The sequence below is a fragment of the Diceros bicornis genome, chromosome 17, assembly GCF_020826845.1.
Source record: "Diceros bicornis minor isolate mBicDic1 chromosome 17, mDicBic1.mat.cur, whole genome shotgun sequence".
Classification (NCBI taxonomy): Eukaryota; Metazoa; Chordata; class Mammalia; order Perissodactyla; family Rhinocerotidae; genus Diceros; species Diceros bicornis.
Genome location: NC_080756.1, coordinates 29,150,733 through 29,171,076, shown reverse-complemented (window position 1 = coordinate 29,171,076; position 20,344 = coordinate 29,150,733). Strand labels below are relative to the sequence as shown.

The 20,344-nt window shown below is 38.9% G+C and overlaps 1 protein-coding gene and 1 pseudogene across 1 annotated transcript in view; one reads left to right on the top strand and one right to left on the bottom strand.

Annotated features, from left to right (window-relative positions):
- KIF21A (kinesin family member 21A) overlaps positions 1 to 18,134 on the bottom strand; it is a 101,116-nt gene extending 82,982 nt beyond the window's left edge. The window contains exon 1 of the mRNA XM_058558513.1: positions 18,035 to 18,134. Coding sequence (XP_058414496.1) covers positions 18,035 to 18,117 — 83 coding nt within the window. The 5' untranslated portion in view covers positions 18,118 to 18,134. The remainder of the gene's footprint in view (positions 1 to 18,034) is intronic.
- Positions 7,999 to 8,249, top strand: LOC131416191 (small ribosomal subunit protein eS21-like; annotated as a pseudogene).
- Positions 18,135 to 20,344: the final 2,210 nt, after the last annotated feature.

Below are 20,344 nucleotides of genomic sequence, written 5' to 3'. Positions count from 1 at the left end.
CCAGGGTCTGCAGGTTCAGATCCCAGGCGCAGAGCTGTGCACTGCTTATCAAGCCATGCTGTGGCAGGCATCCCACATAAAATGGAGGAAGATAGGCCCTGTTAGCTCAGGACCCATCTTCCTCAGCAAAAAGAGGAAGACTGGTAACAGATGTTAGCTCAGGGCTAATCTTCCTCACCAAAAAAAATACACAAAACAAAGCAGATAGATTGCCTTAGGAGGAAGGGAGGTACCCACAGTGGCATCTGACAACAGAAAAGATAGTACAGGTTCTCAAACCTGGCTGCATGGGAGAATCATCTGGTATGTTTCAGTGTGTTTATTTATTATGTTTTGTTATGTGTTTAATTCATATTTCCAGCCTCCACCTCAGACCTATTGAATCAGAATTTCCAGAGGTAGGGCCCAGAATCTACATTCTTAATTAGCTCTCCAAGTGATTCTAACACAGTGCCAGCCCATCATCAAACTTTGGAAGCAATGGTAAGCAGTGATATTTATACTTTATTTTGATAGTAGACCCTTCCACCCGAGGGTCCTCATACACACATACACATAATAATGCCACTACTTCCACCGCCTGCTTTCCTCACAAACACAATCTTAGTCCTGAAGCCCAATATGCAAAAAATATAAAAATGAAGTCACTCCTCCTGGAGGTACCCCAGGGATTTGTCACCACTAGGCTCCCCACCCACAGCAGCCCATAAGGCTCCTCCATGAAATCACAGGGCTCCTCTGACAACAGGCCTAGGAAAACCAAGTCTCCACATCATCAGAAGTAAGCAGCTTCAGGATGCCCCTAGTCTGTTGTAACTACTCAGAGAAGCAACTATCTTTTAAAATTATGTATTTGGAGTTTGTCTCAATTAATATCCTAAGTTCAGCCTTGTCATCCACCTTGGTAATAAATTACCTTACTTTGGTTTTCAGTTCCTCTGCCTGAGGGTACTTTGAGTTGGGGTGTGAGTGGAGGGTGAAGAACCTATTTGTTTTTCAGCACTCTTTTTAAAACATGGCAGATTCAGCTCCTGATTATTTGTAAGCCTTTATTTTAAGAAAGGAATAATTTGGGGTTCAAAAAAGAAGTTTGAAAACCATTGTTGTAGAGGAAATTCCTGCATATGGTGAGAGAGGAACTAGATGATCCTCAGGTTCCCTTAAGCACTGGCTCTAAAATTCTAAAAACTTCATATTGTAATGATTGTAAGAACAATTACAGGTAACCTGATTGCTAACAAAAAAAAACATGAATCACGTTTGAGATGGCAAGGCTGCCCATGTCTCAACTTCCAAAGTCACTCTGTATTTAATAAAAAAGATTTCACTCCAATAGGGTATTTTTAACAGATTCAGCAGACTTCGATTTTTAAAATTATTGTCATACTCTATCTATGGACTGAATGCGTCCTCTCAAAATTCATATGTTGAAGCCCTAACCACCAACGTGACGGTATTTGGAGGTGGGGCCTTTGGAAGGTGATTAGGTTTAGATGAGGTCACAAGGGTGGGGCTCCCATGATGGGATTAGTGTCTTTAAGAAGAGGAAGAAAGGCCAGAGCTCTCTCTCTTTCTCCCTCCCCACCAGGTGAAGACAGAGAAAAGACAGCCATCTGCAAGCCAGGAAGGGGGCCCTCACCATGAACAGAATCTTGATCTTGGACTTCTCAGCCTCCAGAACTATGAGAAATAAATGTCTGTTGTTTAAGTCGCCAGTCTATGGTATTTCGTTACGGCAGCCTAAGCTGACTAAGACTGGATTCACTGACTCTATGAAACAGCTCTGATATCATATACTATCATGCTTGCTAAGTGCTATGAGGCAGGACTGACCAGGAAAGTTTCAACAGGACTCAGGCTACAGATTAAAAAAAAAAAAAACTAATTTTGGAAGCCCCCCAAAATAAACAGTTAACAAACCATATTTTTCTAAACACACACTTCAGACACACATCTCCCCCCATACAACAGCATGTGGAATGAAATTACCTATCAATGAAATTATCTTTCTAATAGTTAAATTCCATACATTTGCTTCACTTTTCACAGACTGCCTTTTAGAAAGACAGCTGAATATCATTCACGGAGCTCTACTCTATTATTTCATGAAGTGTCAGGAACGGAGCATGCAAATAGCATTCCCCATGCCATTCTCACCAGTTGAATTTGGTCTATTACCTTTAAATCTTTTTTTAACAGGAAAAAATTGAGAGGACCTAGAACAAGATCAGAGGGAAGTGAAAAGATCCCTGGCAAGTGGGCAAGAGGAGGTACCTCGGACAGCTGGCTTTCTTACAGCCATTTTAGCCCAGGAAGTTAATAGAGAAGCATTAGAGAACAAAGTATCTTTGATGAATGCACAGAATGCACTTAAGCCTATTCTTGAATTGAAGGTCAGAGGAAATAGATAAATCCCATCCATGAGCACAGACACTAAAAGAGTTAGGAACGACATTTGTACATTCTGAGAAAACAATCTGAGTGTTAGGAATTGAATAAAAATGTCATTAGAGATTTCCAAACCACAATGAGCTCTAAGCCATTAGCTTTCCCTTTCTGGCAAAGGTCTAATATCTGTAAGTAGATTATGAATGTTCCTCCTTTGGTCACAAAATGATGTCCTAAATAACAGATATTTGAGACTAACTATAAGAATTAAAGGTTTCCAGAAAAGAGAAAGAAGTCCTCCTAGAGTCAATTCAATTTAATAATTTATTCAGTAAATTATTTTTGCACTTCTATATGTAAGACACCATGCCGCGAACTGCAAAAGAAATAAAGATAAAGAAACTTTAAGATTCTAACACCTGGGAACTTATCATCTAATACAAGAAATGAGGCAAATACAAAATTATCAAAAATATCATGTCACATATACTATTAAATACCATAAGCGAGGCTTAGAGCAGTACTTCCCAAACTTTAATGTATGTATGAATTACATGGGGAGCTTATGAAAACACAGATTCTGATGTTGAGGGTCAGGATGAGAGCTGAGAATCTGCATTTCTAATAAGCTACAGGGCATGCTAATGAAGCCCTCTTGAGTTTCAAAGCCTTATGGTAAAAGAGGTGGAAGTCATCAGCTCAAGTTACAAAAGGGAACAAAGTATAGTCATGACAGGGAGGGGGAAGATGGGATGTCAGAGAACTCTTCAATAGGTAGGATTTTGAGGAAAAAGAAATGAAATGTAAAATGAATCAACCAAAGAAATGTGTGCTTTTCTACTAATGGAGTCTTTTTCACTTAAGATAAATACTTCAGGGCTGGCCCCGTGGCTTAGCAGTTAAGTGCGCACGCTCCGCTACTGGCATCCCGGGTTCGGATCCCGGGCGCGCACCGACGCACCGCTTCTCCGGCCATGCTGAGGCCGTGTCCCACATGCAGCAACTAGAAGGATGCGCAACTATGACATACAACTATCTACTGGGGCTTTGGGGGAAAAAAATAAATAAATAAATAAATAAATAAGATAAATACTTCATACCTCATTAAGAATCAATAAAGAATAAAAAACTCCCAGGTGAAGGAATAAATTTTTAAGTACATAGTCTCAAATGTAATGCATATGAGCATATCCATTGTAGTCTCTAGAAGGCAAACTGCAGGCTAAATTGTTATAAAGACAGTTAAATTTATATATCATACAGTCAGGTACTGATGCCTAGGATATTATACTTTACAATTATCCTATCCAATTATTAATTTTTGTTGTGGTGATAAATGTTTTTTGTTTGGTTGGTCGAATGGTTTTGGTTTTGTTCTTGTTCTTTAAGATCCAAATACGTACCCTGCATTTTGTGGCACAAATTGCCAACGGTTGTCCAAAATCTATTCTCCCCTTATACTCTGCACATCTTAAGCCTCCTTGCAGCTAGGTGTGGCCATATGACTAAGTTCCAGTTACTGTGAACAGTAGAGTCTTACATGGAAAGGATGGGCCTTCCTTTTTTTTCTTCTCTTCTCACTGGCTAGAATACAGAAGTGGTGGTGGTGGTGCACCGTATTGGATCACGTGGACACGGGCAACACTCAAAGGATGGTGGAATAACAAAATGGAAGGATCCTGGATCCCCAACACAATGGAACTCATCAGCCCTGGGCTGCTTATGCCCAGGTTGGAATGTGAAAGAAAGGTAAACCTCTATTTTGATTAAACCCTTATAATTTAGGGTTTTTGTAAGAGCAGCTGAACCCATGTCCTAGCTAACACACAATTTGATAGCTGCTCTCGCGGAACCCATAATATGTGGTAGTGACTTCGAGGTTGAGCAGCAGGTGGTGAAGAAACAGACAGCAAGATGAAAAGCTTCTGACTCTTGCTATGCTACAGTAAAAGGTTTAGTCAAACTGTCACCTTGAAAGCTAGTACTTTAAAACTACTAACCAAGCCTCTAGCTTGAAAGGTAGTGATTGGAAAAAGTAAGAATATTGTATGGATTGGCTACTTCTTGCTGCTTTCAACAAAATCCTTCAAAAGATATAAACTCAGCCTGCTATATAAATAAAGTAGTCTCAAGCAGATATGGAAGAGAATTCAGCTCTACTGAAGAAAGCTCACCCTGCCTATTGCTTGAAATCTGAGTTGACTGAGTGTCTGGTAAAGTGTGGCTTCATAGGGTTTAAAAGCCAAATTCTTCTATATGCCAAGCAAACACAGTTAAAACAAGACTAACAGAAGACACAGCCTAAGCTGACATAAGCCTGGGACTCCAAGAGTTCATGGACAGACAACGGGAGCCAGCCCAGCAATCAAGAAGATATGAAGGGTACTACCTTCTCTCCTAAGCCTCAAGGTAACTAACTATCCTTGATTTAGAAGGATTTGCAGAGCACAAAGGCTAACAATTAAAATCCAATATTTTTAGCTAGGAAAACAAACAATGTCTTGATTAATGTTTGGCTATGGTTACTTGCACTTGGAACTAATCAGAAAAGGCAGAAAATCCAGTAAGTGTTTGAGGGGATGTATTACACACACAGACACACAGACACACACACACACACACACTGTAAAAGCCTATAACTGCTCAACCCAAAGACAACTCCTGCTATCTAACCCCAAGAAAAGAGTATACTTTTCAATGCCCACTTTAGATCTGGCAATGGAGAATAATAGACAATAAAGAACTTCCCAAAGGACAAAGCCAGGAACCCTGGAGCACAAGTGATTTCCTCCCCGAGGGCAGGGGGATAAGCTTGCCAGGACGGCTAACAAAGAAGCTTCTCTACTACCAGGATAAAAATCTTCATGATTCCTACACACAGAATTTGACCACTGCTGAGTGACTATTGGGTTTCCTATCTTCCCCTTTTCCAAATGGGAGTTCTTATCCTGCTTCTCCTCCACCACTGTCTTTTGGATAAGTTACCCTGCCTTGACTTTACCACTGTATATTGGATGTGCATTTGGAGGGTGAGCAGATGGCAGATAAATTGGTTTTCAGATCAGATGTGCCAACCATAAGAAGTAATATCAGGGCTTGAGAGAAAGAATTGACTTCACATCACCCGGATATAATAAACTACGAGATGCATGAGACTTGGAGAAGGAGTAGATATATTTCATGGTTGGCAGAGAGAGTATACAAGGCAGAAACTGCTAGATGTCTCCCCAAACCCACGTTTTCCTTGTTTCAGAGTAACAGGAACTTTAGCTAGGTATATGGCATCCTACATTTCCTAGCCTCAGTCTCTTAAGAAGAAAGTCCTTAAAAGAAAGGAGCATGTCCTCCCTTTTACATTTCTTGCTGAGAGGTAAACATGGTGGTCTCCGTCCATACACAAGATAAATATCCAAGGGACAGCAGAGCGAAAAGATAGAAAGAGCCTAGATCCCCAACACTGTGCAGATTCCTTGTTAACCCTGGACTAACAGAATAAGCTCTATCTTATTTAAGCAACTGATGTTTTGGATCTCTGTTATAGCGGCCACGCCTATATCCTAACTTATACATGCTTATAAAACTATGACAAGGAACTTTTCAATCTAATGTATAGATATGTGTAGAGACACAGAGAATGGCTTTTCCACCCTATTCCAACTAAACTGCTGGCTACTTTAGATTGTGACTCACCATAGTAATTCTGTGTTTTATACAACCATTTGCTACAAGATAATAATAGGAGTTAAAATATAGTGCTAAATTACCACTTATTCAAAAAAAATTAGGAAAACTCTAAACATACTGAAACCTCACTGAAATGAAATGCATTCTGTAATACAAATTTGTAAACACAGTAAGAATGCCTTGAATTATAAAATTTGGGAATTTTTAAACTAATCTGTTAAGGTGACATTTCTTAACATGTAAATTTTGTATTAGCACATATGTGTTTTTGTTGGTTAGAACTGAGACTTTTCATCAGTTCGTTTTCCTCAATTTTTTAAAAAATAACTTCAAATGAAAAAAATCCGTCATACAGATTAATATTAACTTAACATTTACTCAATATTTAGTTACTTAAATTTATTCAATAAAAACTTATATACATATTGATGTATCCTGAAAGTCCGAAAACAAAGAAAAATAGTTAAAATAGTTAACATATATGTATTTAATGTTTCACAGTTCACATAATGCTTTTCATGTATCTTTTACATATAGAAATTTGCTTTGTTCACTCAAGAGTTAGATATCAATAAAATACAACATTGTATCATCCATAACACAGCCTTCAAAGGAGCAACGTATGATATAAATTGATAAATAATGTGTCCCATGGCGCACTGGCTGAATGCCCTAATTGGCAACTAAAATATGGGCTCCCCACAGATGCATTTTCACTGGGGTCTGCTTGCCATTGCCACCGTGCAGAATCCTCATAAGCCAAATAACATTTGTAAGTATTTAAACTATGAACGAATTTTAGGGAACTCACACTTACCATAATCGGCGTATTCTATCAGCCTTCAGGGCACGCAAAGATTCTGGGGCTACTGGGAGAACAACCAATCTCTGCCAGGAGAAGATCATACCCAGCACATTCTTATCTATTACTCACTTGGAGTGCAAAGCACTTATTCTGAGGTATCAATTGTTATGCAGACGGAAATCCTTAAAATTTTTAGTTTACAGCAGTTTAAATAATTTAATTCAGCTCCCATTGATGGCTACTACCTGTTGTAGAAATTTATAAGTGGTTTCCACCAAGCAGCCTATCCCTCTGCCCCTAAATCTGCTGGGATGTCATGCAATTTGGGATTCGAAGGCTCAACATCTTCCTCTTCGCCACACCAGCCACTCCCACTACACACCCTACCTTCAGGTGGTACATCTGTCTCTCTCCCACACAGACTTCCACTCAAACTACGCTTTGGGGGACTGTAAAAACACCTCTGATCCATCCCTTTGTACCTCTTCTCCCATTTAGCACTACACTTTCCATCTGGCAGGTTCTTGAGAGGGTGGGAGGGGGAAGACTATGGAAACAATTCAAAACAGCAAAAAAATCACCTGAGCTCTCTCCCAGCTGTGCAATCCACTCATGGTACAATCTCTACACAGTATGGGTATTCACATCCTTCCTACTACATTTTCATATGAGTGAATGATTTAAATAAGAATTTTTAATAAAGGAGAAAATTCTGGTTTAATCAGACAATAGCAGTCAATATATGCTAACAAGAAAGAGATTAAGGACTCAACTTTCTGAGGAAAAATAGAGATAAGCAGGATTACTATATATTAGATTTTCTTTTCTTAAAGGAAATCTTTATTTAAGAGACTAGTTTATTCTAAAAGAAAAAATTATAAAGACAAAGACTCAAGATCTAAACCTTGTTCAACCAAAAATTTGGTAAAAATTTCACTTATCTTATACCAACCTATATCAAAAAGAGTATCAACAAGAAGATCATGCATAAAGTCAGATTATTTTAGTGTCTAACCCACAGAAGTTATTCAATAAATAGCTAACCGGGCCAACAGCGCTGTCGGGGGACACGGGGATTCCTTTTTGATCGCGCTCATAGTGGCTCTTGGCGCACCCCTGACATGCAGATCGATGTTGGGAAATTCGTGGATCTGTTCGTGCCACAGAAACGCTCCACTAGCAACCACATCATCCAAGGCAAGGACCACACGTCCATCCAGATGAACATGGCCAAGGTTGACAAGGTGACAGGCAGGTTCAACTGCCAGTGTAAAACCTACACCATCTGCGGGGCATTCCTAGGATGGGCGAGTCAGATGACTCCATTCTCGGACTGGCCAAGGCCGACGGCATAGTCTCAAAGAACTTCTGATAGAGAGAATCATGAATGTGGAATATTTGTCATAAAAAAAAGAGTGAAAAACCTAAATAAATAAATAATAGCTGGTTGGTTGCTTTAAAGAAGAGGAAAACATAATTTGTCAGGATTGAATGAGATGATTAACGATACTGATGGAGATGACAATACTTGTTATTCATCAAGTGCCTATTATATATATGCCAGTCATTTTATCTACATTATTTTTATTCTATACAAGAATCTCAAAAAGTAGATATAATTTTTACAATTTTACCGGTGAGAAAAGTCATGCAGTGAGAATTAAGTGGCAGAACTAGAATTCAAAGGCAAAAACCTATGCATATTCCCTAGGTCACACTTTCTGCCTCACCACAGCCCTCATAATAGTGATAACGGTATGATTATTACACTCGTATACTGGAGTTGGAGCAGAAAGAACCGCAGCTAGAGACTCAGTATAACACATGCTGATCCCACCACTGAAACAACATGAATCTGGAAAGACGAGTATCCTATTATCTAAGTCTATTGGTTCCCGAGCTTGGAAAGAGAGAGTTCCGATAGCAAATTCTGATTAGCAAGGAATTCCAAATCTATTTGGTTCTTAAGTTTTAGATGGCAAATAGCAAGAGTTTGAATATTAAAGGATTCATTCAAAATTTATCATAATTTTTTTCAGTTTCTGGGTTCAGATAAGCTAGAGGTCAGTTGACAAAAGATACCATCTGGAAAGGTTTTCTGGTATGCTTGCTATAGGTCCCGTACTAAAATCAGTGGGGATACAGAGGAGGTTTAAAACACGAATTTTGATTCACAAGGCATTATAATCTACTTGGAGAAACAAATCTGTCACACCTGTGTGTATGTAAATACAAATATTAAGTCTATAATAGTGTAGGAAGTAAAAGCTAAATCAAATGCTACAAACAGTAATAATTTTTAAAAGCAAAGATTGACCAAGATGGGAACAATCACAAAAGCATGAGTCAGAGGGTAAGATACAATAGCTCCTATTGTAGGAGGAAAGGAAGAATCGGCAAGACCCGGGATAAAAAAAGGATATTTCCAGCCTAAGAGGAAGCATCATGAGGCAGGAGTTGTGAATTAATAGTATATTCATGGAAGAGTGAGAAGAACAGTCTGCATACATATATCTGGCCTGGCAGCCACAGCATGCCTCTACCACCATTCTTCCAGCTCCTGTTCATACAACTGCTGGCCAATCCTCTCGGGTTGCAGTGATGATGCCTTTTGTTGTGCATAAAGGAGGTTACCCTCTGTTTGCTCGGTATTTCCTTGAAGAACCTCTCACTGAACACTTGCATTTACAATCCAGTGGTTATTCCTTTGTTTCTTTGTGGCAACCCCAGCACCTGCACACCTTTTGTCAATCATTTATTTTTGTTAGAAAGTGAAATAAATGGCAGTGGAAAGGCCAAAGTGAAGTGCATGGCACTTGGCAGAACTCCCTCAGCTCAAGGAGGCAGTTGGTGCTCTCCTTAGCTGATAGCATTTGCAGCACTTTGCACTCACATTCAAGGAAGAATTCAGCACTGTCTGCTGTGCTGGCTCTTACTGGTAAGAGAGTAAAATAAAATTCAGATCATCAGCAAAATATATACTATAAGGGGACTATACTAGATGTTACACGTGCAAGCATTAACATTTTATTTTATTTATTTATTTATTTGGTGAGGAAGATCGTCCCTGAGCTAACATCTGTGCCAATCTTCCTCTCTTTTGTATATATGGGACGCCGCCACAGCATGGCTTGATGAGTGGTGCGTGGGTCCGCACCTGGGATCTGAACCCGAGAACCCCAGGCCACAAAGCAGAGCGTGTGAACTTAACCACTACGCCACCGGGCTAGCCCCACAAGCATTCACATTTTAAAAGAAAATGTTTCAGAAACAAATAGCATTATAAAGAACTTGCTATGTATTGAACCCAGTGTTTGAGCCTCTGCAGATCTCTCAGCCTCACTTGTATCACCTCCTTACACTGCCAGCTGCCTCAGCCTCACCTGAGAGAGGGCTGGGCTCCTCGTGCTGCACTGGAACTGCAGCAGCTTGGTACCAGACCTAGTCTGACTAGACTCACAGAGGCTCTGGCACCTCCCACTGCTTCTAGACTCAAGTGACGGGCTGCTCCATAGGTTTCAGGATCTGGCTTCCCAGCAGCTGCCCAGAGGGCTGAGTAGCAGAACCCCGTAGGGCAGGGGGCAAACGCTGACCAATGAAAGACAAGAGACAGGAAGAATATTCCCCTTTCCTTCCTCCAAAAGACCGTTTTGAAATGAGTGTTTCCACAGGGCTTATCCAGAGACAACCCTGGTGACGTGGCTGTGTTTACAACTCAATAATGTGAACTTTGTATTTGTGATCTCATTTTCTCTGCCTTGCTTCATTGTTCCTCCTCAATTTTGCTATCCTGGATTATACTCCTGGTAGAGCATTAGCTCCTAGGTTTTGCCTCAGGCTCTGTTGTCTAGGAAACCCAGGCTAAGATAGGCAGCATTAAACTAACTGAGGCAACTTTTTGATACCTTCCACAAAGGAATAAGAGAGAAGAAATAGCGTTTCACTGTGCTTGTAATGGAGTAAGGATAAAGGGAACTAATACAGGGTGAGCATTTACAATGTGCCTGGCACACTATCCTGGGTTTTCATGTTATTTCATGTAATCTCATGTAATCCTCACAATATACCATCCAACTTTATTGATGAAGAACAAGGAAATATAGGAAAAGTGGTTAAGCTTTTAACTTGTATAACACTGAGCTCAGCCAAGCAGTACAAGCGTCACAGCTTAGATCCAGCGTAGCAGCCAGCCAGATCAGTTCTGGCGTATTCCAGAACTTGAGTATCTACAATACCAAACCAGTCTGCAGGAAATCCTTTAGTCCTCCTTTCCCCCTCATTCTGAATGCCTGGTTTCATCTTTTTCATTTCACCATTCAGATGCTAATCAAAACTCAGGGGCACCCAGGGGCCAGCCCCGTGGCTTGGCGGTTAAGTGCGCGCGCTCTGCTGCTGGCGGCCCGGGTTCGGATCCCGGGCATGCACCAACGCACAGCTTCTCCCGCCATGCTGAGGCCGCGTCCCACATACAGCAACTAGAAGGATGTGCAGCTATGACATACAACTATCTACTGGGGCTTTGGGGGAAAAAATAATAAACATAAAACTCAGGGGCACCCAAAGAGCGCTTTTCCTAAGCCAGTTCTTCTGGAAATTTGGCAGAGCATGCTATACAGATGTCATCTTCATGTCAAATGTCACAGTCTTTGTCTACTTGCCTTTTTAATGCACAAAACCTGTTGAATTTCAGCTAATTCGAACTTCATTTTCATTAACCATGTCTTCAAAGAAACTACATGCGGTTCTATCCAAGTAATCCCCATTATTGCTTTTGGCAAACCTATTTACAAATAATTATTTATGTGTAAATAATTAGACACAAATAAACATTGGTGTGCATTCTTCTTAATTTTGCTATTTCTGTATACATTTTACAATCAAAGAGTATTGATACACCTAAACAGTATTGGTATCTAAATTAACAGAGACCACAAAGATTCTACAGATTTACAGAATGATCACAAACACTTATATAACCCATAATATGCGTCAGGCACTGTTTTATGTGCTTTACATTTGTTAACTCATTCAACCTCAGGACTTGAAAACACCTTAAAGATCATGTAAATTCAACCCCTAGCTACTACTTACATTTTCTCCATGATTTTGTCATGGGAATATACTTCATTGAGTAGAAAAACTCATATGCATGAAGTCAAGAGATCTTGGTCTACGACTTACTCATCAGGTAATTAGGTAATATTTGTATGGCACTTTCAGATGTCATTTCCTTTGATAATGACCTTACATATAGTTACAGCTCCCAAATCTTTATTTCCACCCCAATCTCTTTCCAGAGTTCTAGGCCCATGTGGTTACCCAGATGCCCTTACAGGCACCTCAAACTCAACATGCCCAACACTATTCATACTGTTTTCACCAAACCTCTGCTCTTCTCACACCAATCCCTACCTCTAAAAATGAGAAATTCCAGAGTCATCCTAGACTCCTCTCTCACACCCATCTCACATTTAATCCATTATCAAGATCTGCTCACTTTGCCTGTGTAAAACCTTTCAAACCATCTTTATTCTAACTGTCCCTGCCTTAGTTCAGGTCAATGTCATTTCTCACCCAGATGATGGCAACAATCTTCTCACTGTTCCCACTACCTTTAGTTTGCCCCATGTCTCTGGCTCTACTTTATACACATTTTAAAACTGTCTTCCACAGGACTGCCAGAGCAATCTTTCAAAAACATCAATGCAATAATGCTAATTTTCCTATTTAAAATCTCTTAATAGCACCCTCAAACACTTCAGGCTCTCTCCTTCTTCACTGCTTTAGAGATGTTCTGTCCTCTGCCTGAAATGCCCATCCTCAGCCTACCCGTCCCATCCACTCCCTTCTTGACCAGCATCATTTCCTTCAGAAGGCCAGTCCTAACCTCCTAGTGGTTAGCATCTCCATGTTTCCATAGCACCGTGCATAGCAATTTAAGTAGACCTATCTCTCCAGTTATATCTTTTCCCTGTGATACTATGAGATCCCCAAGAGCAGAAAGGGTCTTCATCTTTTATCTTCAGTACAAAGCAATAGTCAAAACTCAATAAATACAGAATTAAATAAGTGAACAACTCAACTACTTATCTTACTAAACAAAATTTTATATTTTTACATCTCTAAGCGGGAGACATAACACTTTCCTCAAATCATGAATTAAAAAGGTAAAAAAATAAAGTAATTGCATGGTTATACACATACATGCACATAAGCAGTAAAGTATCATATCATAGAATATGAGGGGACATGAAAGATTATTTATTCTAACTCTCTCATTTTATAGAGAAGAAAATTCAAGCCAGGAGAGGCTAAGTGACTTGCCCAAGGTCTCACAACTGGAATCCCGCCCTAGTCTAGGGACAAGTACTTTTGATTGCTCCTCGTTTGGGGGATTACGGCTCATCATATTTCGAATGTCATTGAGGGCCTCCTAGTGAATTATCAGTAAGACAATGAGCACATTTCATTTCCAATTAATAAACAGAATAAGCAAAGGTTGATATGATGAAAATATAAAATAAGCAATCTTAAAATAACTTTAAAAATTATAAATTAGACTCTTGGAAAAATGATGCATATCTGCTATACAGCATCAAAGTCATTATCTGATGGCAATTAGTAGGGGGTGCATTTGTTTCTATTGCTGCTGTAACAAATTACCACACATTTTGTGGCTTAAAATAACACAAGTTTATAACCTAATAGTTTTGTAGCTCAAAAGTCCAAAATGAGTCTCACTGGGCTAAAATCAAGGTATCTGCAAGGCTGCCTTACTTCCTGGAGGTTCTAGAGAAGAATCCATTTCCTTGCCCTTTTTAGCTTCTAGAAGCCACCCACATTCCTTGACTCATGGTCCTCTTCTTCCATCTTCAAAGCCAGCAATAGCAGTCAAGTTTTTCTCACATTACACCATTCTAACTTCCTCTTCTGCCTCCCTTTTCCCTATTTAAGGACACCTGTGATTACACTGGGCCTACTCAGATAATACAGCTTAATCTCTCTATTTTAAAATTAGCTGATTAGCAACCTTAATATTCCATCTGCTACCTTAATTCCCTTTTGCCACATTATGCGACACATTCACAGGTTCTGGGGATTAAGACTTGGACATTTGCAGGGGTGGGGGGCATTATTCTGTCTACCACGAGAAGAGGGGGGTAAATATATAATATGATATGCTATGATATAATACAATATAATATAATACAAGGCAATATATAAATTCTCCACATCAAGTAACCTTCTACTGATAGAAAAACAGAATATCAAAGAAAAAAAATATTAAGTGATTTCAGTCTACATAAGTAATCATTCTATTTTTTTTTCTTTTTCTTTTTTTGTTGAGGAAGATTCACCCTGAGCTAACAGCTATTTTAATTACTGAAATCATCCTAAGGGTTGGTTAACTGCAAGAAATAAATTTGAGAGGAATCTTGGGAAAATTCTTCAATCCAAGCCCAGAATATGGAGGAGTACAGTGTCAAGGAGAGACAATCCCAGATTAAAGTTATCATAATTAAAAAGTAGAAATTACTGTCTGTATTGCCTAATCATAACAGGGTTTTTTTCCTTTTTTAAAAATATATCCTTTGGGAAAATACATGAATGGAAAATAAACACATAGAGGTAAATCTTCATGACCTTGGATTTGGTAATGGATTCTTATATATATAACACTAAAAGCACAAGCGACAAAAGAAAAAAATAGACAAATTGGATTTGATCAAAATTTAAAACTTTTCTGCATCAAATGACACTATCAAGAAAGTGAAAAGACAACCTACAAAATAGGAAAAAATATCTGTAAATCATACATCAGATAAGGGTCTAATATCTAGACTATAAAAAGAATTCTTACAACTCAATAATAAACAGACAAATAACCCAATTTAAAAATTGGCAAAGGATCCGAATAGATATTTCTCCAAAGAATAAAAACAAATAGTCAATAAGCACATGAAAAGATGCTTCAGATCCTTGGGCATTAGGGAAACACAAAGTAAAACCATAAATGGATACCATTACATATCTAACAAGATGAGCTATGATCAAAAAGACTAACAATTCCAAGTACTGGCAAGGATGTGGAGAAACTGGAACCCTCATATATTTCTGGTGGAAATGGTACAGCTACTCCAGTAAACTGACAATATTTTAAAAAGTTAAACATACACTTACTATAGACCCAGAAATTCCACTCCTACATATCTACCCAACAGAAGTGAAGGCATATGTCCACACACAAAGACATGTGCAAATATTCACAGCAGCATTATTCAAAATAGCCAAAAACTAAGAACAATCCAAATATCTACCAATAATAAAGTACAGTCATACAATGCAATACTACCCTGCAATAAAAAGGAATGAACCACTAAAACATGCAACAACATGGATGAACCTCAAAAACATAATACTAAGTCAAAGATATCAGACTCAAAAGTCTAACTATTAGGATTCCATTTATAAAAAATTTCCAAAAAAGGCAAAACTATAGAGACAGAAAGCAGATCAGTGACTGCCTGGGACGGGTCGAGGGGGTGGTGCTGACTGCAAACAAACACAAAGAAACTTCTTGTGGTGATAGAAGTGTTTTAGAACTGAACTGTGGTCATGGTTGCACAACTGCATAAATTTACTGAGTTTATTGAACTATACACTAACGTTGGGTGAATCGTATGGTCTATAAATTATACTCCAACAAAACTGTTAAAAACTTACCCTTCAGTTTTTTATAATTCACAACATGTTTGTGCTTAATATTAAGTTTTTTTTAATCTGAAGAACCACAATTGATAGGAAATCATATTAAATTATCATTTTAAATTATAATGTCTACAGTAGTGTTTCTCAAAGTGTGGTCAAACACATATCAGAATAATATTGAGAGCTGGTGAAATTGCACTCCCATCCCTAACCCACACACACACCACTCCCCACACTGCTAAATCCATCTGAACTAACTCGATTTGTTCCATAGTACTCATCAGTCTCTAACATACTACATAACTAACTTATTACGTTATTGCCTTTTTCCCAGCAGTGGCGCCCCACACTCACACACACATACACATACAGTGGCGAAAAGGCTTCAAGAGAGAAGATACTGACATATCCCTATCACCTAGAACAGTTCCTGGCACATATCATAGGTACTCAAATATTTGCTAGATGAGTGAAATTTAGGTTCCTGGGCCTCACTGCAGATCCACAAAATAGACCCTTGGACTGGGGCCCTGGAATCTACATCTTCACTAGTTCTCCCAAATAATGGCAAATTAACATTTGGGATCTACTGGCCCACATGGAGTCCGGCCCTTCACACATGGCCATAGCAACTTGAGTGTTGGCAAAAATAATCTAATGGCAAGCACTGTCCACAAAGATATAAATAGCTGAGTGCTGAGCTCACAGACTTAACACAATGTCAGATGAAGTAAGGAACACATTCCTTAGTTTTGGAGTATGACACACAAAGTTTTGCCTCAACTGCAGCTACCCACAAAAATCTAACATAATACCTTTAGCCAGACTTTTCAATTCTATCCCAAGGGGCTTTTATGTAACCACTAGTCAAATTAACAACGAAACAGGATTCTCCTAACTGGAAGTTTAGCTGCGAACTCAAAGTAACTGACAGATTCTTATTATCCATGGTGCCAACAATGCGGTACACACTATTCAAAATGTGCACTTTAGAGTGTTCTGGGAAGTTTACACTCGATATTTAAAAAACCATCATAAAAGGAGAAAAGGTCACTGAATCTCGGTTTAAGTGGCCATCTTTAAAAATCAAATGATAGTTCATGGAGAAGTTTTCACAAGAGATCATGCGCAGAGATATAAAGAAATGAGGGGAAACAGACTGCTAATGGGAGACAATACCACAGTTCCTCATCTGTCAAACAGTATAAACAGAAATAAACAGTATCGAATCTGCTTATCTACTCAGGTTGTAGTGAGGCTAAAATGAAATCATGAGAAGTTACTTAAAGAGCCCAAAGAAATATATACATATTTTGTAATTATAGTATACATTTCAGACATGTTTCTCTTGTCTATCCTCTCAGACATCTTGTAGATAGTGGCTCTAATCTCTCCTCTGAAGTAAGGGTTTACCAAACTGCTATACCTAAGGGTTCTCCATGACATGAAAGCCAATCAAAGAAACATTTTTGGTAGAATAAGAATTCCAAGACAAAATACTATAAAGCTTTTTTCCTCTCTGCAAGATGCTTACCTTTATTCCATTATATTTAAACATCAAATCTTATGTTTTGCTCATGTTAGCACTCTCTATATATGAATGTTTTCATCTCATTATGATAACCAAGATGAAGGAAATGGAATCATGCAAAACTGAAGTATAAGAGAAAGAAGGAGAACAGATATGCTTAAGGGAGTTGAAATGTTGGGAATATGCCTTTGTAGACAATGTCAAGATGTAAATTTTTTTATTTTGTGACAATTACCTGAACTACTTTAACATATTTATGTGAACAGCCATTGACTATCTTCCGATTTAAAACTGGAATCTTTAACCATTCTGAGAGCTAAATTTAAGAAGGAAACCAGCTTAGATGCATCTCGTGCTAACCAAACAGCTTAGTTCATTAAACTCATGTATTTGTCCTAGCTTTTCTGAGCGTTGAGCTAAATGCTGGGAGCACAAGATGACTAGGAACCAGTAGAGAATAGAAGCATGAAAATAAATAATTGCAATATTGTGTAATATGTGCAATAACAGAAACCTATATAAAGGTTATCATAAACCTGGTAAAAAGGGGAGAGTAATAAATTGCACTAACAATGTTAACAAAGGGTAACAAAAAGAATCTCACTTGACTCTACTTGCATTCAGAACACCATCATCTCTCTTAAATACATTACTGTATTTCTAAAATTTTTATCTGAGCATGTTACCCACTTATTTTAAAACCTTTAATTCAAACTCTCTATTATGTTATGCAAGAAAGACTTCAGCAATTTTTTTCCTTACCTCCATCAGATATACACTCCCCTTTCTACAAATCCAATCCATCCTCCAAAGTCTACACAATGACCTCCCCAGCATTCTAGCCCATATTGACCTTTTCCTTCTCTGAACTCTTAGAGCATTTATTGGCTCTACGACTCATTTTATGCTAAATTTACCTTGCCATACATTGCTCTTTCCCATTAATTGAATGTGTCTGTTTTCCCATACAGAAGGCAAAATCTTTAATCCCAAAATCCATTCCTTGTACTTGTTTTGGAAAAAGCATAAATTCCACAAATACTTGGTTGAAATACACGGTAAGTATTGTAAAAATCATTCTTTAATTGATTTATAATGGAACCACAAGTTCAAAAACAGTAACTAAAGTTAATCATCCTTCTGTTCTCAGATAAACTTGAAGAAAGTTATTATTCATTAAAAAGTTAACATTTATTATATTCTTAACTCTCACATTGTAAAATGTTTCTTGACAGCCAGGTTAGTAGTTTTAAGGCCTTTATAACCAAAACTTTTCCTTATGCCTGCACTCTTTTTTAATGAAGAAAAAGAATCCCACTATTTTAAGTGAATCTGCAAGGAATCATTTGGTTCCCCACTCATTCATTTATTAAACAAATACTTACAACTACTATTTGCCAAGCAGTAGAGAAAGAGCACTGAATAAGGCAGATAAAGTGCCTAACCTCAAGTAGCTTAGATTCTAACGAGGAAGAAGTTAGTGTGTGTCCAATGGTGATAAATGCAATGGAGAAAACTAAAGCAGTGGGCCGGCCCCGTGGCTTAGCGGTTAAGTGCGCGCCCTGCGCTGCTGGCGGCCTGGGTTCGGATCCCGGGCACGCACCAACACACCGCTTCTCTGGCCATGCTGAGGCCACGTCCCACATACAGCAACTAGAAGGATGTGCAACTATGATATACAACTATCTACCGGGGCTTTGGGGAAAAAAAGGAGGAGGATTGGCAATAGATGTTAGCTCAGAGCCGGTATTCTTCAGCAAAAAGAGGAGGATTAGCAAGGATGCTAGCTTTCTGATCTTCCTCAGAAAAAAAAAAAAAAAACTAAAGCAGAAAAAGGAGTAGAGGATCAGGGTTGAGGAAGTAAGTAGGTTGCTATTTTATATAGAGTGGTCAGAGAAGGCCTATCAGTGAGATGATATTTCAGGCGATGTTTGAACAAAGGCTTGAAGAAAGAGAAGAAGTCATGCAGATATTTGCAGGAAGAGTGTTACAGACAAAAGAGGGAGCAGCAAGTGTAGAGGTCCTGTAACGTGCATTTGCTTTTTAGAATATTTAATTCTGCTATAGAAGATGAGTAAGTGTATAGTTCATAAGACACAGGTGATGCACCAATCATAGAAAAGTAGTGAGTAGCTTGCGAGACACAGGCAGAATTCATAAGATGTGTTAAACACATAAATGGAAGTAGTTAATAAGTAGAGCATGAGTCCGTAAACTGGAATGGAAGGACCAAGAGGAACCTAAAGTCATGAGGCACTAAATATGCAAGAGGCTCTGAATATTCAAGAGGCTCTAAATATGAGACACCTGATGTATTAAATATTCATGAACGCTAAATAAACATGATACGTATGAGACACTCTACATGTATGAGGTTATCCCACATGTTCTCTGCCCAAGAAACACAAGTAAAACCCACAGCTGTTCAGCAAGCTAACTGACAAGCTACATTGGTAAGTCCAGGCATACTAGCCCCTGTGTCTCTCCAAACAAGTATGTGTCACTGGTATTACCAGGGCATCTTCTATCTGGTTAGGCCTCTCACTCACCTCATTTCTGGTCCTCTCTGCTGTTAAGGCAGAGAGAGAAAAGACATATGAAAACTGCATACCCCAAGATTCAAGGAACATGGTCTTTCACTCACTGTGCCCTCTCCTAAGTGTGTTAACTTTACCCCATTTCGTTCCCCTTCCTTCTCACACGCGTTTTAAATCGATTTAATAAACCGTGCGCTTGAGCATCTTAATTTGCCCTGTGAGCCTTTCTGTTTCACAACCTCTGATAGATCGCCTGGCGTTGCACTTGGAGACTACCATTTCCCAAACAACAGGCCCTCAGACCAAGTGCTCCTGGCAGGTTAAAAGAACAGTCTGGAGGCCAGTGGGGCAGGGAAAGAATAAGAGAGAGAAAAGGAGAGAGCAGGAGTTCAAATCTTTAGAGACTGCATCATGTAGACCCTTGTAAGCTATTGTAGAGAACAGCTTTTACCTCCAGTAAGAGGGGAAGCAATTGTAGCTCTTGACAACTACCAAAGAAGGTAGCCACCTTTATCCTTGTTTTAGAGATAAGGGAACTGAGGCACAGGCAGATTCAGTTACTTGCCCAACTGCACTGAACTATGGAGTGGCAGAGCCAAGATTCAAATACTGATCATTTAATCTGACACCAGGGTCCATGTTCTTCACTACCTCACTATACCGACCCTGTCTCTGCATGAAGCCCATGTC